The sequence below is a fragment of the Gossypium raimondii genome, chromosome 5, assembly GCF_025698545.1.
Source record: "Gossypium raimondii isolate GPD5lz chromosome 5, ASM2569854v1, whole genome shotgun sequence".
Taxonomy (NCBI): Eukaryota; Viridiplantae; Streptophyta; class Magnoliopsida; order Malvales; family Malvaceae; genus Gossypium; species Gossypium raimondii.
In genome coordinates, this window is record NC_068569.1 from 34,882,217 (window position 1) to 34,906,696 (window position 24,480).

At 33.7% G+C, this 24,480-nt stretch overlaps 2 protein-coding genes across 4 annotated transcripts; one reads left to right on the forward strand and one right to left on the reverse strand.

The window, feature by feature from the left end:
• The first annotated feature begins 14,378 nt into the window (after positions 1-14,378).
• LOC105765875 (snRNA-activating protein complex subunit) lies at positions 14,379-19,235 on the forward strand. Its single transcript, XM_012585138.2, has 12 exons — positions 14,379-14,688; positions 14,918-15,084; positions 15,208-15,260; positions 15,555-15,621; positions 15,728-15,783; positions 16,066-16,228; positions 16,516-16,604; positions 16,692-16,782; positions 17,733-17,828; positions 18,067-18,192; positions 18,459-18,719; positions 18,884-19,235. Exons 2-12 carry the CDS (start codon positions 14,944-14,946, stop codon positions 19,163-19,165), a joined length of 1,425 nt encoding a protein of 474 aa, XP_012440592.1. The 5' UTR covers positions 14,379-14,688; positions 14,918-14,943; the 3' UTR covers positions 19,166-19,235.
• A 171-nt stretch (positions 19,236-19,406) lies between these two features.
• On the reverse strand, positions 19,407-22,450 carry LOC105765877 (uncharacterized). 3 transcript variants are annotated; one of them, XR_001124916.2, is made up of 6 exons: positions 22,284-22,450; positions 22,076-22,169; positions 21,865-21,959; positions 21,095-21,171; positions 19,771-20,006; positions 19,407-19,655 (listed from the first exon to the last, which is right to left on the reverse strand). XR_001124916.2 is itself a non-coding variant. In XM_052631599.1 (5 exons), exons 1-5 carry the CDS (start codon positions 22,310-22,312, stop codon positions 19,582-19,584), a joined length of 360 nt encoding a protein of 119 aa, XP_052487559.1. In that variant the 5' UTR covers positions 22,313-22,450; the 3' UTR covers positions 19,407-19,581. The 3 variants fall into 3 exon arrangements, 2 of the variants coding, with proteins under 2 accessions (XP_052487559.1, XP_012440594.1); XM_052631599.1 differs by lacking the exon at positions 19,771-20,006 and having other exon boundaries at positions 21,865-21,950; XM_012585140.2 differs by lacking the exon at positions 19,771-20,006.
• Between the last annotated feature and the right edge of the window lie 2,030 nt (positions 22,451-24,480).

A 24,480-nucleotide genomic window follows, 5' to 3' on the forward strand; every position in this document is an offset into this window, starting at 1 on the left:
GAGGATCTACGCGGCTGCACCTCAGTCAGAACCTGCGCATGCGGAGGTGTAAAGCCTAGAGGATAGGTGGGTCCAGTCTTGTCTTCTTCTTCATCATTGATCATAGGGCATTTCCCCTTATTTAATCCTTTTAATAATTGTGTCAGCTCAGTCATCATGTCCTTTTGAGACTCTGGCATCTTTTCTGTCATGTTCTGTTGAATTTTTTCCAATTGTTCTTTCATTTGTATCTGTAACTGATCTTACATTTCTTTTTGAAGTCGCTCTAACTTTTCCAATCGTTGATCCATAATTTTTGATTTTGCACGGGTACCGTAGCGGTGTTTGGTTGATGAGTTTTTGTCCGTTTCCAAATTAACTGAAGCACAATTTTAACCAATTAAAACCCCTTTTTAATAATCTTAAATACATATGATAACATGTAATGCAGATGCATGAAATGAATGCAAAAAGGAGCGTCAATTCTGATTCAATTTCTTTTTCGAAAACTTTATTGATAAACAAAATTATTTACATAAAATGGATTACAGATATCGCTTTGCCCTAATGCTCAGAGCTCTAACTTCATTCAACAATGAAGCTAACTCCTGACCCCGATCCAATTCTAGTTCATACTTTACACTTAAAACATCAGCCTGAATCGACATTGTTTGCAAATGATCAACTACCTCCCGAACCTGAGCAATAGCTCTGCCCATAATGTAATCCCTGTTCTAAATTTAATTCTGCGAATGATGAAGTTGCTCCCTCCAACGCTCTTTGTTTCCTTCCAAGGATTCGATCTGTTGTCTACAGCCTTGTAATGTGTACTCCAATTCTTCTATCCTCTTTTTCAATTCTCCAATCTTGCACAAACTTGTCATTAATTCCACTACAGAATTACGACTTCTATACGCAGCAAGTGATCTCTCGAGTTCCACTATTCTAGCCTTCAAGTCCGCTTGATAATTTTGAGTTTCTAACACCTGCCGCTCTAAGGTCTCTTTCTGCACTTGAGTCTCCCGGGACTTTCTTTCCCATCGATCGACTTTACTTCTTTCTTCCTGGATCTCATGTTGCCACTGTTCTGAAGTCTTTCCCAGCCCGACAGTTCTCATTGATACTCGTAACCTCTTGTAGTCCGTCTTTAAGCTATCGAGATCCTCCTCTACTTCATTCTTCCCCTTCTTTAATTTTTCAGCTTCTAATTTTTGGACGTTGAAGTCTAGCCTCAAATGCATCTTCTCTTCTTCCAACCGCTCTATTTTCTTTTCAAGTTCTAAATTCCTCTTTTCAAAATCTTGTTTTATAATCTCTAACTCTGATGGGATCACTTGTAGAAACTCTTCCATTGGTTGAACACTCTCCAAGTTTAACTCCGAGATGTTATCATTAAACCTTTTACGTCGCCACTCACCGTACTCTGGAGTTGTCATCGAACTTACAGCTAGCCTTTTCATCCTGTGAACTTGATTCCAAGCCTGAGAAATTTCCTTCACCTCTTTCTTGTAATTATCTCCTCGGTACGAGAACTCACATTGAGCTAAACCATACGTTGCCGGAACAAACTGTCGTGAATTGTATTGCCTTAGGACCAACAAATGTGCATATCCGACGGCTCCCCAAATCCCAAGCAACGGAACCCAGTCAAAGCTTCCACAACAGTAGAGAATTCCATCAGGAATCAACCAATGAGCTCTCCATTCCACATCATCCTCTTGAAGATTTTACAGAATTGCTATCCGATTCTCTTCTGATATATCGTCCCTTCTAGGGGTAGCCACTATCTCCTTTAACGGGGAGTAATGCTCAGAGAAAACCCGATACGAAACTTTGTCAACCTTCCAGAAATGACTATGGAACCAAGCTATCAACAGTTGCGCACAACCTATAAATCTGCCTTCACCAGCTCACCTACACGTATTCAAAGATCTAAATGTTTCAGCCAAAATCGCAGGAACAGGTGTGACCCTTTTACCCAACCGATCAAAAAGATCTGAAACAGGTTCATCAACATGCCCCAGTGCCCTAGAGAAAATCACTAACCCGTAGATACTCAAAGCAAACACATCAACCTTCTTTTTTTCATCAGAATGTGCTAGGATCAAGTCTCACAAAGTCCTCCATGGGATAAATTTACACTCGCCCTTCTGTTTAATCCTGGTCGTGATCCATTGTTCGCTCATTCCCGTAATACTCATTAATTTCTTCCAAAATGCTGGGACATACGCGGCTTTAGAATATGCTTCATCCACCTGAAGCCTTGGACAATATAGTAAAGTCGTATATTCCTCCATCGTAGGCACCAGATCTACCTTGCCAAAAGTAAAACAGCTATATGAAGGATTCCAATATTGAGTGAGAGCGCGAAACAGTCATTCATCCACCTTGATGTTAAGTAAATACAGCATGTCCCCATAATTAGAGTAGAACAACTGCTTGGTTTCATCATCCCACCTATCCCAAATCTCACTTAACTCCTGAAGGTTATTTTGCGTCACATTAATACGAGTGTAGTCCCAAAGCTAGACTGTCTCCCTTTTCCAATTGCACTTTCTCTGACCATATACGGACAATGGCATTGTCTTCCACTTTATCAAGAAAATCGTTTACCATGACAATTTTATAATTTGGTAACTGAACTTGAATCGACACTCCTTGAAATATGCAATGACATGCAACATATCAACAAAACACAAACAAGTCAGTATAACACCACAATAATTCAAAGCATGTATAAGAAAATCAAGCACCTATCAGGGTAATTGTTAGAGGTTGGAATAATTCTAACCAGGTTGGTCTCCTAAGTCAGCTATATGAGGTTTGGTTCTAGAGTCAAGGTACCTGAACCAGCAGATTCCTCGATCTTCACCCATTATAGGCTCATATAGACCGAGTTTGGTTCAGGGGAATACATTTCCCTATGGCTGCACGGAGATAAAGATCTCACGAAGACATAGGTACGGATGTATCCTGAAAGTGATCCACTATCCTGCATGGAGGTGAAAACCTCACGAAGGAGTAGCATCTCACTCCCACTTAGTGGGGTAAGACAAAGATAGCCTTCATGCAATATGATGACAAAATATAAAATTCAATTTACAGTAATCATGTAAACAAATGCAAAGAGAAGATCGTAGTTTTTCAAATCAAACTTTTGATTTTCGACAATAAGATAAAAACAATCAATTTTACGGCCTGACTCTCTTATTCTGGTATCCCCAGTGGAGTCGCCAAGCTGTCGAAACCATTTTTTTATTTGAAAAAAATGAGGATCGACTTTTAAAAAGAGGAAATAGGGAGTCGCCACCGATCTTTTATTGTGGTGTGATCGGATCACCTTGAAAATAATTTTAGGTCTGCGAATTTTTGAGAAAACAGGTTCGGGAGTCGATTATGCACGAGGAAGGGTTAGCACCCTCGTAACGCCCAAGATTGGTACCGAATCGATTGTTTAATGGCTTAGTGTCGAAACTTTGAAAAGATTTTAAAATACAATCCCATGACATGAAAACTTAAACAATTGAGTTGATAGAATAAACGGACCCATCTCAAAGAAATAAACCGCTACACTCAATGAGTTAGAGCGCAACGATCTCATCTTTGAGATTAGATTCGTCCCTTTTTTAAAATATATTTTGAGGAGGATATTCGGTCATTTAAGTCAATCGAGGAATTGGAATCCAGTAAGTTAGGGTTCAATTTCTCGAAATTCTTAAACTACAAATATTGCCTTTATTTAAAATCGAGATAACAAAATGTCGTATCCAGTAAGTTAGGATCTGACATTTGAAATCTTAAGAATTTTATTTTAACGATTAGTATGATTTTAATAAAGTGAGCACTTGATTATCCAAATTCATCGAGAAAAATTGAAGCTCAGTAAGTTAAGGCACAATTCTCTCGAGAACTTGTGAACACCAAGCCTTTTTTTTTATTGTGAAATAAAACAATTATGATGCTTTAATGAAATGCAATTCCCACAAACAATATAATTGAATAACAATATATAAAGCACATGATGAATAGCCAACTAAAATTTACAATATAGAGCAACCAAACACATAATGCATCAATATTAATAATAAAATAAACTAATAATCAATCTTACAAATAGCCAAAATAAATATAAAAATAATTTAATCACAAGTAAACCAATTGAAATAATAAAAATGAATAAAATTTTAAAACATAAAACAAAATTTTATAAATTTCAAATTATAACACATTTTATAAATATGGATATATATTAAAATAATTCCAGTATAAATTATGCATTTAGTAATCGGTAATATTATTGTAAAAATCAAAATTAAAATAAAAAGGTTAAATATATATAAAAATTGATTTATTAAAGAGTTTTGAAAAATTAAAATTGAATATGAAACGTATTTTTTATTTTTGAAAATAATAATCAACCAATTTTAAATCGAGGCTTAAATAAAATTAAAACAATAAGAGGAAACAAAATTAAATAAAATACGATAGCTTAGTATTAATGCATAACAAATTCAAAATATAAAATATGGACTAAAATAATAATTTATTACATTTTAAACTATCATAATAATAAATTTAAACATTATATAAATATTACAAATAATATTAAATATTATAATATATGAAAGTAGGATTTAATTAATTAAAAATGTGTGGAAATTCTTTTAAAAGAAAGTTGAATTTGTATTAAATCGAAATCTGTTTCAAGATTGAAGGACCAAACTAGCAATTAAACAGAAACATCATAACAATCCAAGTAAATCACAGAAACGACGCCGCTTACATTCGGATCTAAATGAATACAGAATTAAATTCGAGGTATAAATTATAAATCAAAAACAGAAACCCAATCATAATTTCATTAAACACGGAAGGACTTGCTAAATAAATAAACCAAACGACCCATAGTGCGCGGATCCTTCCCGGGTCGGGTCACCGCTCAAATCGGGTCTTCAAAACGACGCCGTTTCAGAGCCATTGCATTGACTCCAAACGGTCGTGTTTCATCTCCGTATTTAAAGACCAAAACCCTAAAAGATTATTTCATTTCTAGAAACTTAAGGAGAACAGACACCCTCTGCGTCGTTCTGCGCACTAAGAGCGCTCAAGCGTTCTCCGATCCAAGCCTAATCTCCGATGACGATGGAGAAGGCCCGGATCTCACCACCAAGTAACTTCTAACCCTTTTTATTGTTGTTTCTCCCCTTAACAAACACTCAGTAGTGTGCAAAAATAAAAAAATGAAGAGAAAGAGAAAAAAAACAATCTGTGAATGCCCAAGAAAAAGAATCCTCAAATCACCTTTTAGTATTTCGATTTTTGTATTCTGAATGCGTAAAAAAATTTGTTACAGTATTCGAATAGGTCTTCTTATAGCCCGATTTACAGAAAAATAATGAGAATAAAAATATCAAAAAAAGGTTGCCCTATTCTGTTCTTTTCCTATTTGTTGCTGCTTCCGTGTATTATTTTTTTATAGGTATTCGGCCAGCCTGGCTGTACGGAGGTGGCCGTACAGAGGCGCGCGTGGCTTAGAGGCGTGGTGGTGCACGTTCGAGAGAAACTGCTGCGGCGCTGGATGCTGCGTTGCTACCCTAGGGTTTCTAATTTTCTTTGGTGTTGGGTTGGGCCGAGTCAGGTTTTGGGTTAGGTATCGGGCCACTGTAACTGGGCCAATCAGGTTTAGTGTTCTGGTTATAAGCATTTGGGCTAATTGGTACAGGGTTAGCTGATTAGGCTTAGTGGGTTAGGTTTGTATTGGGCTTGGGTAGGAAATGATTTGGGTCTGGGTAATGGGTTTAAGCTACTATTGTAATTGGGTTAAAATAATTTTGTTTTGGTTTGAATTTGTAAAGAAGCTGGACATTTATTATTATTTATTTTTATATTTTATATTTGGGTTTTAATTTTGGGCTCGGGCCAGGTAAAATTTGGGTATTACATGATCAGTTATCGAAAGATGGTTTTTAAATTGATGGACGAGTTTGATGACATCACTTTTTGTTACCTTCCACGAGATGAGAACCAGATGGCTGATACGTTGGCCATCCAAACCTCTATGATCCGAGTGAGTAAGTTAGAGGACATAAAGCCTATTTCGATGAGTATTTCTGAAACCCCAGCTCATTGCTATAATATTGAGGAAGAAGAGAAAGATGACCACCCCTGGTATCTGAATATATTGTAATATGTGAAAAATCATGAGTATCTAGATCAGGCAACGGAGAATGATAAGAGAGCATTAAGAAGAACGGCCATTGACTATGTCCTAGATGGAGAGATCCTATACAAAAAAGGGAAGGATCAGGTATTGCTAAGATGTGTGGATGCAGTGGAAGCTAAAAAAATTCTAGAAGAGGTCTATGAGGGTATTTGCAGAACACATGCAAATGGTTTCACAATGGCCATGCAGATCATGATATTTGGGTACTATTGGTCCAATATGGAAAGATATTGCATCAATTATGCTAAGAAATGTTATAAATGCCAAATTTATGGCGATAAAATGCATGTACCTCATTCACCTCTTCATGTTATGACTTCTCCATTACCTTTTTCTATATGGGGTATGGACATTATTGGGCCAATATCGCCAAAGGCTTCTAATGGACATCGCTTCATCTTTGTGGTTATTGACTACTTTACCAAGTGGGTGGAAGCTTCTTCATATGCAAATGTCACGAAGTCAGCAGTCAGTAGATTCTTGAAAAGGAGATCATATGTCGATATGGAATGTTTGAGAGGATCATATCAGATAATGCACTGAATTTGAACAATAGTGCGATAGAGGAGGTTTGCAGTCAATTCAAGATCAGACATCATAACTCGTCGCCATATCACCCAAAGATGAATGGTGCAGTAGAAGCAGCCAATAAGAATATCAAGAAAATTATTGGAAAGATGACTGAGAATTACAAAGACTGACATGAGAAATTACCATTCTCCCTCTTTGCTTATAGAACATCTGTCAGGACTTCGACTGGGGCAACACATTTCTCTCTGGTTTATGGGATGGAAGCAGTTTTACCTACAGATGTGGAAATTCCTTCTCTCTGGGTATTAGCTGAGTTGAAACTGGATGAGGCAGAATGAGTTCAATCTCGTTATGATCAGTTGAACTTAATAGAAGGAAAAAGGCTAAAGGCTATTTAGCACGGTCAGATGTATCAAAGGCGAATGATGCGAGCCTACAATAAAAAGATTCATCCTAGAGAATTCCACGAGGGGGAGCTAGTGTTGAAAAAGATATTTCCTATACAAAGGGATTTTAGAGGAAAATGGATGCCAAATTGGGAGGTCCATATGTAGTAAAGAAAGCCTTTTCAGGGGGAGCTTTGATCTTGAGTGAGATGGATGGCAAGGATTTTCCAAACCCTGTAAACTCAGATTCAGTTAAGAAGTACTTTTCTTAAAAAAAAGTAAAAATAGAGAGGCTAAGGTGAAAACCCGCAAAGGGCACCTTAGACCAAAAGGGATTTGAGTTGAAAACCCGAAAAGGGTGGCTCAAATTTTGATCAAAATTAGGGCATGAGGTGATTAGAGCAGCTCAAATATTGATTAGAATGAAGGATGCGGTGATCTTGCTATACTTGAATCATCAAGAAAGGGTACGCAACATCTTGGGGCATCGACAGAGTACTGTAGATCTCCTAAGCACATGTCAAACTCAAAATGGTCTTCAGAAAGTTTGTACAGAGAAGTTCAAGCTGTGATATCTGGGGCACCTAGTCTTCATACTATTTTTTTTGAATTTGTTATTCTTGGAATACTTTATTCTTCTTCAAGATACGTGTTCCCAATCAATTTCTCTTTTATTCTTAATATCCTTGATAATTTATTCATTTCAAGATATGCTCTCAAATCAATTCTATTTTATCCATCACTGTGATCTTTTTGCAAGCATGTTGCATTAGAATAATGATTAATTGACTAATAAAACTTTCACAATGAAAGTTTTGCATATTACTCTAGAAGTTTCTAAATAATACAGGAATCTAAAATAGGACTATTGTTTAGAACGCACCAAGTTTAAAGGTTGAAATATCTAGGAAGGAAAAGTCTAAATTGTGACTATTCCCTTAGATTTGTTGTCAAAGCATTTATTGAACAAAATGACAAGATGTCATGTCGGTGATAAGGCTTCAATGAACAGACAAGCGATGTTCACCAAGCAATAAAAAGAGGTTTCCTTGGAGAAGAAAATTCTTCATTCGTGCATAAGCATTTGGTATAACACCTTGAGATTGGTATAAAAGACCAAAGAGCTTCATATTCTGCATCCTTGAATTGTGATAGGAGAGGATTGAGAAAATGCCAGATTTTTCTACCCTTGGGTTGCAGCGGGAGAAAGATGGTACAAATGTTGAATCTCAGTGGATTGAACTTTGAAGTTCACAGTGGGGGTAATTTGATTAAGTGTTTTTTAGAGATGCTAGCCGAGCAAAAAGACGTTGTAGTGCGTCAGTGATACGGCTTTAATAAACTTTGAGTAATGACTGCCTAGGTGATAAAGAAGGATCATTCTCGAAAAATGACATCTGCATTCATTCAAATGTCATTCATACATGTCTAGTTAGGAGTATTTGATTCATTCTGATCATGTCATCCTAATCACTAGGCATAATTAGGTTCATAAATTGAATTATACAGGTTATGTTCCCCAGAGAACAAGCTGGTGAAACTCCAGCCTTGTCTCCCTGAGCAGCAGTGGAGTAGGCTGAAAATGGCAGATCTTGCCTTCCTGTACTGGCAGCGAAGCAGATCAAATACACCAGTCTTATCGCCTTGACGTTGCAATGGAATAGATTGAAGCCACAGCGGCGAATCTTACTTCCCTGGCGTTGCAGTGGAGTAGATTGAAGCCACAACGGCAAATCTTATCTCCCTGGCGTTAAGACTTAAATTAACTGAAGTGGAGCGAATTAAAGCTGTGGGCAGCGAATCCTATCTCTTTGGCATTACAGTGGAACGGATTGAAGCCACAACGGTGAATCTTGCTTCCCTGGTGGTGTAGTGGAACAGATTAAAGTTACGACGGTGAATCTGATTTCCCCGACATTGCAATTAAAAATATTGAAGCCACAACGGTGAATCTTACTTCTCTGACGGTGTAGTGGAATAGATTGAAGCTGTGGCGGCGGATCTGATTTCCCCGACATTGCAATTAAAAAGATTGAAGCCACAACTGTGAATCTTACTTTCCTGGCGGTGTAGTGGAATAGATTGAAGCTACGACGGTGAATATTGTTTCCTCGACATTGCAGTTAAACAGATTGAAAATGGCGAATCTTATCTCCCTGAAGATGCAGCGGAGCAGATTGAGGCCAATAATCCTATCTCCCTAAAGTTGTAGTGGAGCGGATTGAAGATAGCAAGTCTTATCTCCCTGAGGTTGCAGCGGAGTAGACTGAAGATAGCAAATCCTATCTCCCTGAAGTTACAGTAGAGCGGATAAAAATGATGGATCTCATCTCTCTGAAGTTGTAGTAAAGCAGATCGCATCAAACTTGTTTTTAAAGTTACAGCAGATCAAGTTAAGGCTACAAGTCTTATCTACCTGAAGTTACAGTGGAGCAGACTAAAGATAGCAAATATTGTTCTTTTAAGAAGCTACAGGGTACAAATCTTATCTCTTTGACATTGCAGTGTAGTGGATCGAAGCATCAATTCCTATACCTCTGAAGAGGCAGTGGACTGGAATGAAATTACTTGAAGGAAAAAGAAATACCAAAACAGGTCAAAGAATCTGCGAGGCCAGGCAAAATTAGTTTTTCTTAGTCTTTGCTCCCTTCTCGTTACACGACAACAAGCAAAGAGGGGCAGCTGTAATAACCAATTTTTTGCCCGGCCCAGTAGCAATAAATAAAGCCCAAATCAGATCAAATAAACCCAAAACAAAATACAGCCCAGTCCCATGTAGCCCAAATATTAGCCTATAACAAAAAACCAAAATGTCAGAAACCCTAAGTGGCAACAGCAAATTGGCATCGCACATCCCACGTCGCAGCAACCGCCCATGGTGCAGCAACCGCCCACGTTTAGCAGCCCCGCACGTTGTGCACATCCCGCAAGTACCCACCTGCAACAGAAACACGAACCATGAACAGTGAGAGGGGCCGAAAATATAGGAAAGTTGTAAAAAGATTTTTATTTTCTCTGTAAGGATTTGGCTATAAAAAGATAAATGTTTTTTTAAAAGTTACACAATCGGATCCGAAAACACAGAAACAAGGAATAAAAAGAAACATTTTTTGAAGGTGATCCATCGGTTCTGTTTTTTTCCCTTTTCTTTTTACTGTCTTTTATTTTCATTTTGCTCTTGGTTTTTAAAACAAATAAACGAGGGAAGGAGAGAAGATTCTTACCAGTGGTGGTGCACCGTCGGTGCCCTTGTTGCGCTTCAGTCGAAGTTGAAAAGGGAGAGAGTACCGGCGTGAGGAATAAAGGAGAGGATAGAGCATTTTTTTCCCTCTCTTTTCCCTTCTTTTTGCGGCTGTTGTGGCTAATAATGGATTAGAATGGGATTAGGGTTAGAATGGGATATTTACATTTTTAATCCTTTTCATTTTCCCATTATTTGAAAACCATGGTTTTTTTGTTTTTAAATTTTTCTATGCAATATTGAAATTGTTTTATTTTAATCCTTATTGAAAAGCTGCGTTTTGGGAAAATGGATTAATTTCTCTTTGGGTCCTCCTCCTGTTGCACGTGTTCTGATTTGGTCCATTTTCACGTTTTCTATCTTTAAATTTGGCCTTTAAACTTCATTTATTTTTCAATTTAATCCTTAATCAGTCATTTTAGTTTTTTTAGATTTTTTTAATATTATTGATATTGATTGTATCCTTATTATTATATTATTTATTATTTTTATCATTATTATTATTATTATTTTATACATATACACGCATTTTTTATAATATATATGCATATATTTTTATAAATACATGTGCATATTATATATATATATATATATATTATTATTTTATTCTCATAGTTTTTATATACATTTATATTTTATAATACATATACATTTTCCTTATTTTATAATCCATGCACATATACATGTATTTTTTATAATATGTATATACATACTTTTATTTTAGAAATTATTATAAGTTTTTTGTTTTTTTTGTTTTATTTATTTCATTCATTTTCTTATATATATATTATATATATATATATATGTATTTTAATGTATGCATATACATATTCTCAAGATTTACTTATATATTATACTTATATATATATATTGCAAATACATATACATTTATAATTCTTATTAAAGTATTTGTTTCAGTGTTGTATTAACATTTTTTAAAGAAAAATATGTTTGATTTTGTTAAAGCATTAAAACCATTTTTGTTCAAAGACTTTCAAGATATTGTAATATTCGATATTTGGGATTTTCGAGAAGATTGAGCCCTAACGTATTGGGTTCCAATTTTCCTAATTAACCCTAAATAATCGAAAATATTTTTTTCAAAATGCATAAATAAAAATCATTTTCGGGAATTCAACATGTTGTGTCCTAATGTATTGGGTATGACATATTGTTTTCTTGAGATGAAATTTTTCCTATAAAAAGGGTAATATTCAAAGTTCGAGAATTTTGAGAAATTGTACTCTAACGTATTAAGTCTCGATTTCTTCATCTAACTTAAACAATTGAATATTCCCTAAATAAGAGGATTTTAATGCGTAATTTGATTTATACAAGTTTTTAAATACAATGATTGTATTTTAAAATCTTTTCAAGCTTTTGACACTAAGACATTAAACAATCGATTCGGTACCAATTTTGGGCGTTACGAGGATGTTAACCCTTCCTCGTGCGTAACCGACTCCCGAACTTATTTTCTCAAAATTTGTAGACCTAAAATTATTTTCAAGGTGAACCGATCACACCTCAATAAAAGATTTGTGGCGACTCCAATTTTCATTTTTAAGTCGACAACTAATTCTTTTTTTTGTTTTATCAAAAAATTGTTTTGACAAGTGACATGACTATGATTTATGACATTTATATATTATGTATTGATTAAGTTTATTCGGTAAGTTAATTGTTTAATCCGTGGAACTTACTAAGCTTAAGTAAGCTTACGTTTGTTCTTTTTATTGTTTTATTGTAGATTTGTTTTTGAGGCTTTGGGCGATCAGATTGACTTCAAGATTCACACTATCCGAAAATCTATCGATAGTTTTTGAATGCTCGTATTAGGTTATATGACATGTAATAGGTTAAATAAATTTATGAGGTTATTTTGTGAAGTAGTTAAACTTGAATGGTGCTTGTCTTTATATATATTTTGGTACATGTGAATATGTTGTTGGTTTGATATATATTTATGTTTGGAATTTATTTGGTATATCTGGTATAAGTTTAATGAAAGTGTGCGAATATGACAATTTGATTTATGCATTGAAAGGGGTGGTATTTTGGTACGTATCGATATTAAAGATGTTTGAGTACTTTAAATGCAATTATTCTGGTTTGAAATGTTGTTTTAGTTTGGATATCGAATTGTGGTGTCAATGAGGACACATTGGTTAGTCTTTTAGATGTTTGAATAGGTTATTTTATTTATCTATTGTAAAATAGGTGAATTTTGACATGAGTTGAACTTTTAAAGATGAGGTTTTACCATTTTAAAAACAAGTATTGATACTTTGGCATTTAGTATCGATATTTGACCATTTGAACAGTTTTCTAATTAAATGAATGCTAATTTGGTATCGATTTTTTATTTAAGTATCAACATTTTTTATAAAATATCGATACCTAAAATAAGTATCGATATCATTGTTTTGCAAAGAAAACAATATTCGATTTTGGTATCGTTTTTCAAAAAGGTATCGATACCAACTACAAATTATCATTTTAAACTTTAAACTTTAAACTTTAAATTTCCTTTAAGCAAGTCCTATTCGAGCTTGAATTTTATCACTAAGTAATTTTAGAATATTTTTTCATATTAAAATTTAATATGTTTGCTTATATAGAATATCAATTATCTTTAAATATGTATTGTTTAATAATGTGATTGTTAATTGTTGAATGTTAATGTAGCATCTCTTTACTTGGATCCGGCGACCGGGGCGGGTGAGGGGTGTTACATAATATAATTATTGTTTAATTATTAATTATTGTTTTTAATATATTACTATGATTTTATCTAAAATATTACTTTTTAAATTTTCAATAAAGTAATATTTTATTATGATTTTATTTAAAATTTATTATTTAAGTGTCAAATTAGTAATATAATGAATAAAAATAATTTATTTCATCCGTGGTCAATGTCTTCTTTTAATGGGTTTATGGAACATAGAAGATTAGTCATTAAACTCACTCTAATAGATACCTTAAGAAACAAATAATAAAAATTTCTCTTGTGCTATTATATATATATATATATATATAGATTATAGATACAAATTATAAATGATAAAATGATATAGATTATAGATTAAAAAGATTAGAAGTGTCTAGAAATTGCATTCGAAACGTAATTTCAACCATACTTCATTTTTACTAAGTACACAAAACAAAGCATTGAAACAACACATATATGTGTGTATATCATTATATTTAATTGATTGATTAATCTAATATATATATTAATTTAGTAAAATATAACTAAAAGATTAATTCTTTTTAGAAATTGATAAATATTATTAGAAAAGTGTTTTTATTTTTTATATTTTATATAAAATCAATAAAAAGTAATTTAAATCCATTATAAACTAGGAAAAAAACACTCATGTGATATTTGGATTTAAGGGATTATAGTCTTTCAAAACCTCATTTTACCCACTTCTGAATTGTTTTTTATTTCACTAGCGCTGCATGGAATAGCCAAACAAAAATATTAAATAAAGGTTAAATACGCCACAAGTTTTTGTACTCTTTATAAATTTAGAATTTAGTCTCAGTACTTTTATTTTTAGGAATTTAGTGCTTATATTTTTATATTTGAATTCAGATCCAACTGTTAATGCGATTAAGATTATTTTGTTAAATTCGAGTTCATTTCAATGTAATTTTTAGTTATACTATTACCAAGTGAGTATTTCTTTTATTTCAAAATGTCACACTAACAAATTTAACAAAAGGTTAACAATGTTAATAATTGAACCTTAATTTTGAAATCTGAAAAGTAGAGGACTAAATTCCTGAAAATAAAATTATAGAAACTAAATTCTAAATTTGTGAAGAGTACAGGGATCTATGGCATATTTTAACCTTAAATAAAATAGCCAAACAAAAATAAATATGAAAAACAAAAAAAGGAAATAAAATACGTCGACAGCAGGGTTCGAACCTGCGATAGCGTACCCAACAGTTTTCAAGTCTGTCTTCTTAGACGCTTTAAATCTATGCTTGAACAATAATAAGGAAATTACCATCACAATAGAATTAAAACTGTTACCAAATAAAAACTGTAACCAGCTTAGTGGATTTTGAGGCAAGTCGTGCTTACAAATTATCAGGAGAAGGTTATGCTACTGTAATTAATTTGATTTGGGTGTCTCATTTTGAACCTAATTGAGCTAAAAAAATAGGCCCATCCGACCTAACAACAAACCCCATGGCTCATTAGTAAAGCTTAACTGACCTGAGCTTCACTTTTCTGTTATTTTTCGGTTGCCTTCCCTACTTGCCGTCCCTGCTGCTGGGAAACCACTGCCGGTGTTTTCACTTCAAAGGTACCAGTTTTTCAATTTTCCCCTTTTTCTAAATAATCTACTTTTTTTTTAGTCTAAGCACAATCCAATTTCTTTCAATTTATTTATTTTTTAGGAATTTTCTTTTCTTTATATATATATATATATATATATATATATATGAAATGTGAATTTTCTGCAATAGTTTTCTATTATTTTGATTTTGAGAACATTGATTTTTACGGGTTTTTTTCTTCTTCTGAACAATCAGAAACGAAGAAGGTTGAAGAAATAAAAATGGAGGCGAATCGGACGAACACGGTAGAAGAGGAAGCAAATTGTTCAATCCCAAAGGGTGGCCCCATTTATATTTCCAATCTCATTAGTCCTCTCACCAGCGTGCCTGAGTTTCAAAACTCAGTTCTTCGACAACTCCAGGTTGTATATTCTTTTATTATCACAATATCCCTTTTAATATCATATCTTTCTCAGTACTCTGCAATGGTTTTTTTTTGGTCTTTGATATTCTGTTTTTGCCATGATTTCTTGTGTTATTTATAGGAATTAGAGGCTGAATTGGATTCACCTCAACTTGCTGAGTCTGAGGATATTTGGTTAGTATCACCCCATCTTCATGTCTACTTTTTTTGTTTAGTCTCTTTCAAAACAATGTATTCTCATTGCATCTCTCCTATTTTAAAGTTATTCGGACTCGGGTTCGAGTGTCAGGCACATAAGTGTATATTCAAGTTTTTGTCATGTATTTGAAGGGTTCTTGGAGGTTGATATCCCATACCAATACCTAGATATGTGTTGGACACAAGTACCTTAAGAAAAATGAAGAGTCAGTAGCACAGGCATATCGTATGATTTTGATTCATTTTTACTATTAATTCTACGGTTTACAGTGTTGACGACCTTAAAATTCTCAAGGAGGAAGAGTTAGTAGAAATGGCTCTCAAGGAAGCTTTTAAGGTATTTGCTGATATTATCATAAAGGATAGTATCAAGCTATTAATAAAGTTAGAATTGCTCTAGTTTTTAGTTTGTTTATTTAATTTATTTATGGATTATATTGTAGGAGGATGAGCATGTTGAAAATGCTTCTGAAGGTTTAGAAAACGGCTCCAATTCAGGGTGAGCTATATGCATATTTCTTGCTTGTTATCTTGTCCTTTTCGGTTGATCTAAAATACAACTTATATTTGAAAATGCTTTTAGATTTGTTCTAATATATTTTCCGGATTTTGGGATTTATTTTCACTTCTTTATCCTTGAGTAAGCACAATTACCTTTTTGGCTGGTAGTTGATGTTATGTCTTAATTTCTTCGCTTTAGATAGGGATCTTCAAGTTTTTCAGAGCAATACCAATTCATTTTCAGCTTTTGTTTCACTCACTTGTACCATTTGTACTGCAGTTATCATACAAGATCCAGAAAGGAACATGCAGTAGAGACTGCTTCAACTTCAATCGAGCCCTCAAATGGGTGTCCTAGTACTGATTTAGATGGAGCTGCGACAGATAGGAAGAATGGCTCAAAGAAGCAAAAGAGAAGGAGAATGAATGACCGTCATGTTGAAGTATGGTACTGGTTGTATTGAATTTCTTTTACTTTTAAGTACTATAATCTAATCTTAGTGAGTATAATAGTTTAGTAATCTAGCCTTATTTTGTTCAAACATGACGATTTTTCCTTTTAAACTGTTTGTTTTCCTGCAAAAGTTTTAGTGTTTTCTTGGCAAGTATATTCGTTTAATCGGATTGCCTATTTTATTTAATGGTCAAAAACAAAAATCACACCTCACAAACATATCTCGTAATCTTGTTATATTCCTTCTTAACAAAGTTTTCACCATTGCATTTCTAGGATGCATATATCAAAAAGGTTGACGAACTTGCAAAGATTAAACAAAAGCAGGATGAAGACAAAGCAACAGCAAAGCTACATGCTTTGAAGTTTGTATTAAGATCTGTCTGTGGTATTCTCTAACTGATAAACCTTTTCCTGATCATTGCTGACTTTTGTCTATAAACTTGGTGCAGTGCCATCTCCAAGATCTCTGAAGGTTCCATTCCATCGTCTGATAAAATTGAAAGGATGAAATCTCTCCGGTTTACGAGTTCTAGTGGAAAGGTTTGCCAAAGGTTCCTTTGTCTATTTATTGTAGATGATCTTTTCAAATTCATTTTGCTAAAACCTGAAGTCTCTGATTAAACAAATTTGTGGATGAACTTATAAATGTGGTATTCAAATTTGGTGCATTTATATTATTATATCCTATATTGCTCAGATTCTTCACTTTCCTTGAAATACATAGCTCAAATAAATATTTGTACAATGGTGTGGGGTATGACCTTCCAAGAATCCTCCAAATGCATGGAGAAACTTGGAAAAATTGAACATACCCTGCTGGACACATTCTCGTATCCAATGTTTACACCCAAGCTTGAGTAATATAGCTTATAAACTTTGTTGGTCAAAATATGTCGTCAATCCCTGAACTTTGGAAAAGTTTGAGATTTAATCCCTCTACTTAAAAAGTTAAAAGTTAAGACTTCTTACTTTTTCGAGTTAAAAATTGTAGTCCAATCATTGACACCATTAGTATTTTATTTTGGGTCAAAATTTGCATACTATCAGATATGCTTACTTAGTTCATAATGATGCTTCTAAATAATGATGCTTCTAAAATTGGTATGATAGCATGGATATATTGATGGTAAATTTTGATAGAAAATATTAATGATATCAATGATTGGACTAGGGTTTTTAAATTGAAAAAGTAAAGATTTAATTTTTAACTTTTTAAATGCATGGACTAAATCTCAAATTTCATTCGAGTATAGGGGCTGGCAGCATAATTTGACATACTTTGTTACATAAAGCAATGAATTTGAATTGATAATAAATTCATCTGGTGTCCTAATTCAAGCCTTTGGATGCCTTCCCGTACAGTTTGAATTAAATTTATTTCTATCTGATCCTTAAAAGATAAGACTAGAATGGCAACCTGTAAGAGGTTCCAAGGCAGTCAAATTTAGGACTGAAGTGTTCATTCTTCCATTTCTTTCTATGAATGACAGGCAAAGTCGGCAGATGTCAAGGAGCACATACCAGTGTTATACCCTGAAACTATTCTATGTGTTGAGGTCTACCATAACATACGAAAATGGTCAAAGGTATGGTGCACTCAGTTCTAAATCACATAGCAGTTCATATTCGATTTTTGTTTTTCTTTTATGTTTGTTACAAGTTATGATCAATCAGATCATAAACTTCTACTGGTTTGTTTCTGATGGTAATGGTAACTCGCTTAGTTCATATAATATCACTGACACTTGACTTTCATGATATTATTTCACCATTCATTCCTTTGTCTGATCCTTCTGCTTGTATTGACATCTTGAATTGTTGTAGGTCCAAGAGTTCTTGGTTCTTGGCCGTCAAACCTTAACCGAAATTAAGGACAAGATATGTTGCTTGACTGACCAGGTGATGCAGAAGGCTGGCCGTTATGATCCTTCTGGATATTTCCTTATAGAAGTAAGAAACCCAATTTTCTCACCACTTCATCTGTGTGCTGAAACCTTTTTTGTTAATCTATATTGCTCCGACACTCAATCCCTTTTTATCCATGTCCGGCACATATCCGGGCATGCCTATGTGGGTATGACCGTCCACATACATGAAAAAATTTGGAATAAGTTGAAGATACCCCCATCAAGTGCACCTAAATTTGGCAGTCACACCCAAGCCCAAGTAATATAGATATCAACTATAGCATCCGATTGATTGTTATGTTTCTGCAGGACATATTTTTTAATGACTTGAGAGATCCCTGTGCTGTAGATTACAGTGAGCCTATTTTTGATTGGCTTAGAAACTCTCCAGATGATGCTATGAAAAAATGGGAAAGCATCATAACTGGTGAGTTGCAACAAAAGCAAAGATCAGTTTTAGGCAGTGTGACACCTTCAAGATTGCCTCACTTCAAAGCCGCGGACATGCACAAGACTCGGTTTTGTGACTTTAGGTTTCAACTTGGTGCCAGATATCTCTATTGTCATCAGGTGCGGCATTTTTTCCCATTCCCTACTTCCATTAACTCATGAAGTGTATGCATTCATCTTGTGAATTCAAAACTCTAACTTGGATTATCGCGTACCCAATGATTTGTTGGGACTTGAAATTTATATGTTATAATCAATCTTTAGCCTATTTTTGTTCGATGAAGGGTGACTGCAAGCACACAATCGTGATTAGGGACATGAGGTCGATTCATCCAGATGATGTACAAAACCGAGCAGCTTATCCAATAATGATCTTTCAACTAAAACCCCGAGTTCAGAAATGCAGTGTTTGTAAAATTACGAGAGCCTCGAAGGTGACCTTAGATGATAAGTGGGCAAGGGAGAACCCTTGTTATTTCTGTGATTATTGCTATTCTCTTCTTCATTCAAAGGACGAGTCCCCTCTATATGGTGAATTTTCTGTATTTGATTACTTACATGAGTAGATGCTAAATGTTCATTCTAAGGATTCTTCTATTAATTCATTGGTGGAATGAATACCCAGAACCAAGTAAATTCGCTTCGCGTCTTTAGGTTCAAATTTGATAATTCGTGTATGCATGAACATGATATATATAAACCATTAAACATGGCAAAATGTTCCCCCATTATTTGAAAGGAATATCGAAATAGAGAAAACATCCAATCTCGTAACAGAAAAGACCATAACCTGGAGAAATCCGGACATGAACAATTCTGTCTGATATAGGGTTTCAACTGAGTTTATCAAAATTTATTTACATAGAAATAAGTATTACGATACGAGAAAATGTACAAACACCATACCACTCCTTCCTTACTACATTCCATTATCAGCAGTCAACTCAACTCCAATAGTTTTGTGATCCAAGCTCCAACAATATCAATCTGCTGTTGATGCAAGGAAAGCTCGGATCCGTTGTAACAGTTCAGCCTTCATGGAATTGGGAACGGATGCTGCAGAACAAAAACGGCAACAGAAGTGATGCTCCCAAGTCAGAGAAAAATTAAGCATGACAGGCAATCATAAGAGAAAAACATGATAATTGAAATGTAGTAAAATCCATCACACCTATCATAAATAAATGGGAAATGGATTAGGGTGTATGCTTTTTCTCGTATACTATTATTGTCCATGAATTTGTCCGCCTTCTTCTCCCTCATATTGAATTACAAACCAACTTGAATGCCTGATCAAAAGCATCTTCCCACCCTATGTTACTTGGAAACATGTATTTTTAATTTTTTTCAAGCTTTTCTATGTATTCGGAAGGACCTTCTTGGCAGGGCATAACTGTATACTCATGCCTGGATATGCATTTGACTCGTATCAGACAAGGATTCAATAAAAATAAAACCTCAGATTTACTTAGGTCACACCCATCCTAAACTCTTTTACTCTCCATTCTCAATATTATTGACTTCAGCATGACCAAAATCGAAACCTTAAGCTTAGTTTGCAAATGCAATGCACCATTTTCCAAAATGAAAAACAAATACAACATTGTAAGTAGCAGATTCCTTTAATATCTATGTTGATACAAGCATCAAAAAGAGAGGAGATAAGGAGTAGAAGGCAAAAAGGGCCGGTTCACCTAAATAGGTGGAGAGCCATAAAAAAAAGGAGGAGGTAAGGTAAGGAGGAAGGTAGGGAAGCAAAAATTGCAGAGTGTTCGTAAGTGTTTAGGGTTGCTAAAAGGCTCAAAGGATTGATCCCTTCTTCCTCGCTCTACAGGGTGTATATAAGGAAAGAGGTCTCATGCTCAATGAGGCCACATCACTGGCAAATACGGACATGGTGATTGTGCTGTCGGCCAGGTGGTGAGGCCATTATACATATGTAGGTTGTCGTCGAGTGTGGTCTGGCTTTGACACAGTACAAGTTGTTATGCCTAGTGGTCCCTTGGTGGTCCCCCCCTGGAGATGAGCACATACCCACCAAAAGCGAGTGGCTTGGAGGATAAGGTGCCTAGGTCGGTGACCAGTCGGGCAGTAGAGGATTGTCCGAACACTCAAGTGGAGAATATGCCAAGTGTTGTAGGCTCAGAGGTAAGCGGAGGGCAGTCCATGGATATCCCTTAGGTGTCTTCTCATGGTGCCACATGTCGCGTCGGGTAGGGGTATAACAATCTACTCTCTCAAAGCTTTTTAAGGTGAGATTGAGAACAAACAGAAAGGGTGAAATGAAAACAAATCAAAATTGTTTGGATTCAAGATGTGATTGTCAAGACACGGATATGTGTACTTTTTTCTAAGCTTGAGTATACCAAATCTTAACCAACACTCAGGGCACATAATCATATCCAACATAAATATACTCAAAATTTGTTCTTCTCATGTATGTGTGTCAAAGAGAGGGATAGGATAGAGAAAGTGAAGGTTGTAGTTATACTCACCTCTGCCTTTTGGGCTGATTACATGAACTAGATCATCCACTGTAACATTGTTCCTTCCTTTCTTCCTTGTAAATGCCCTTGAACCAAATATTATATATACATCAACTATGTTAAAATAGGGAGTTTTTAGAGTACCTAAGAACAAAAACAAATAGTGGAATGCAAACAAATATATGTTACTCAGATTTAAGTGTGACCGAATTACTCAGACTTGAGTACAGGTATCGGACATGGATGTGTTCAAATTTTTTCAAGTATTTTCATTTATTTTGGAGAGTCTTAAGAAGGTCATAGGCCAATACTGCTATGGGTTGGACTTCGATACTTCGAAAAGGAAAAAGGATTCAGAGTAACATCGGATATGATTACAGGATATGAGAATGTATCTAGTACGGATGTGTTAAATATTTGAGTGTAACCATGTATGACTATATTCAACATTACAAGATGGAGTGAAAATATTTTTGCAAAAATATATATTTAAAATAACAAAATAACAAAATATTGAAGGTTAAATTTGTTGAATTTTCTAAATGTAGGATTAAAATAACAAAATAAGTTAACTTAAATTTATTATTATATTAATAAAAGAATCAAATCAATATTCTGTTAGACAATAGAGTGAGGAAATTAATAAAAAAATTAGATGACCAAAATAGAAATGCATTAATAATTAAGTGACTATTCGAATAGTTTACCCATAACATTATCCCAATAGCAGCAATGATAATAATTCATAAAAGTAATTATAAATAAATAAAAGGAAAAACCTGCAAAGAGCTTTCATCTCGTCAATCCAACCACATTCAAGAAGCCTTTCCCTCAAAAGCTCCTTCAGCCGTTCTTTTTCTCCGCTCTGAATCAACTGCATTGCAGATTTCTTTCTGATTCTTATTTTACAATTTATTTTTAAAATTCATAAAAATGCAGCATCAATTACAGAAATAATATGTACATAAAAAAAAAAAGCAACCCGAAAACCTTGATATTGATTTCTTGAAGAGAAGGATTTTGATGCTGTTGATCCTTGTTTGTAGTTGGTGGTGGTGGTGGTGGACGACTCATCGAAGACCTCCTTTTTTATTTCAAAAGGAAATTAAATTACTAATTAAAATGCAAGTATTTATAGTCAATGAAGTTAAAATTTGAAAGAAAAGAAAAAATGGAAAAATGGAGGATTAAGTAATACTTGATCACCAATTTGTGAGAGTGAGACATTTCCTCGCCGGGAGATTACAATTCTGAGATTGAGTCGACGAGAAGAATGCGGTGGCGTGCTTACGCTTGGCTTCTTCAACAGCCAGCTGAGTCGGGCGAAGCGAGCTACTGAGTGAAGTACTACAATTAGAGTTGGCAACTGAGTTCTCCTTTCCCAGGTTTTCAACTACATTTGGATACGGATTCTAATGGCTTAACTATTTTTTTTATTTATTGAAAAAATATCTAAAGGATTTAGAAAAACTCTTTAAAGGGTTAATATATTATTTGGTATCTAAATTTAACTTTAATATTCAATTTGGTACCTAAATTAACTGCATCATATAGCTTAATGAATATTTAACCCGTGTGTTTTAATAAAAAATATAACTACTTAATTAGGACAAAAAACTTAAATACTAAAATATTGAAGTCAAACTAAAATACTTAAATAGGATAAAAGAACTTAAATATCATTTTTTTTTAAAAACCTCAAAAAGTGAACATTGAAACCAAACTAAGGTACCAAATTGAATATTGAAGTTAAATTCAAGTAAACTAAAATTAATTCTTCAAGTTCAAGTACCAAAAACATATTACCCTTCTTTAGAACATGTGAAATTTATTCTTCAAATAAATAAATAAAAAGTAAAAGGTAAAAGGCGAAATACACACAAATAGTGACTAAACTAAAACTACAATTACGTTTTACTCGTTCAATTATCAACAGTTATATTTTAGTCATCCACGTTATTAAACTTGTCCATTAATTTCCATTAGACGAAGTTAGAAATTTTGTTTAGAGGGGTCGAGATAAGATTATAAATTTTGGAAGTGTCAAAACTAAATTTTTTGTATTAAGAATGTTTAAATTAAATTATTAATTCTTCAAAAGGACTAAAATTATAAAATTTTCATTTAATCAAAAGTTAAAAACAACTAAATTAACTCTCTTTTTTTTTATTTTGAGGAAGGGCTATAAACGAAATTTTCCATTAAGCCAGGGCCTTGACCAGTCCCTGCCTGCCCCCTTTTGGCTACGTCATTTTCTTCAAGATTTTAAGAGTTTCAGCTTATTTTTGCTTTTTTAAGATTCTGTTTGTTAGCTTTAACTATTTTTTTTATTTTTTATTGAAAATTTATCTCAAGTTTTTTAGATAAATTCTTTAAAGGTTAACATATCATTTGATACCTGCACGTTTAGTTTTAATGTTTAATTTTGTACTTAAATTCTTTTTGTCCCAATTTGACACTTTATTTCAATTCCGTAGCTAAATTCAGTTTCAATGTTCAATTTGGTACCTAAATTAAAATAAATACTTAACAAGTGTGCTCTAGTAAAAAATGTAGGGATTTAATTGGGAAAAAAGCTTAAGTATCAAATTAAACATTGAAGCTAAACTCAAGTACTTAACTAAGACAAAAAAATTTTAAGCCTCAAATTGAAAAGTTCGAGTACCAAAATAAATATTGAAGCCAAACTAAGGTACCAAATAGAATATTGAAACCTAATTTAAGTATCAAATAATATACCAACACTTCTTTAGAGCATGAGAAATTTGTTGGGTAAACTACATTATTGGTCACCAAACTATAAATTTTTTCTTTTTTTTTATCACCCAACAATGAAAAATTATAAAATAATCACTTGGGTATTAGAAAATTTCTTTTTAGTCACCAAATTATGAGGAGTCACAAATGGTCACTCAACTATTCAATTTTGTTCTTTTGGTCACCAATTAAATAAAATTAATAGAATTTAGACCTTTGATATGTATGATTTTTATGAAAGGGTTAAATTAAGGTTTAGGGCTTTAATATTTAGGATTTAAAGTTACATAAGGTTTTTACTTTTTAATTGGTGACCAATTAAAAATAATTTAAACTCAGATATAAAACACCTTCATTCTTTCTATTGGCAAAGATTAAAAATAGGATTAGTATTAAGTTTTCACAGGGTATGTGAACTAAGTACGTCACACTTCACCGAATAACACAGTTTTCAGACCCACAGTAAATTGACCTAACTTGAGAACTAGCCTAGATATCGGTTCAGAATTAAAAATTAGACCAATTAACCTACAAACAGTTTAAATTAGACTTAAAACCAGTTAAATTATTTTTTATAATTTTTTAATAATTTATTCAATTAAACCAAATAAACTCATCAAGTTCCAAAAACCTTTTTG

Coding starts and splice junctions, on each gene's coding strand:
- LOC105765875 (XM_012585138.2), top strand. CDS start 14,944: ATGGAGGCGAATCGGACGAACACGGTAGAAGAGGAAGCAAATTGTTCA. Junction 16,605..16,691: donor GCAAAGCTACATGCTTTGAA/GTTTGTATTAAG, acceptor AACTTGGTGCAG/TGCCATCTCCAAGATCTCTG. Junction 18,193..18,458: donor CTGGATATTTCCTTATAGAA/GTAAGAAACCCA, acceptor ATGTTTCTGCAG/GACATATTTTTTAATGACTT.
- LOC105765877 (XM_012585140.2), bottom strand. CDS start 22,312: ATGTCTCACTCTCACAAATTGGTGATCAA. Junction 22,170..22,283: donor TCTCACAAATTGGTGATCAA/GTATTACTTAAT, acceptor GAAATAAAAAAG/GAGGTCTTCGATGAGTCGTC. Junction 21,960..22,075: donor TTCAAGAAATCAATATCAAG/GTTTTCGGGTTG, acceptor TCTGCAATGCAG/TTGATTCAGAGCGGAGAAAA.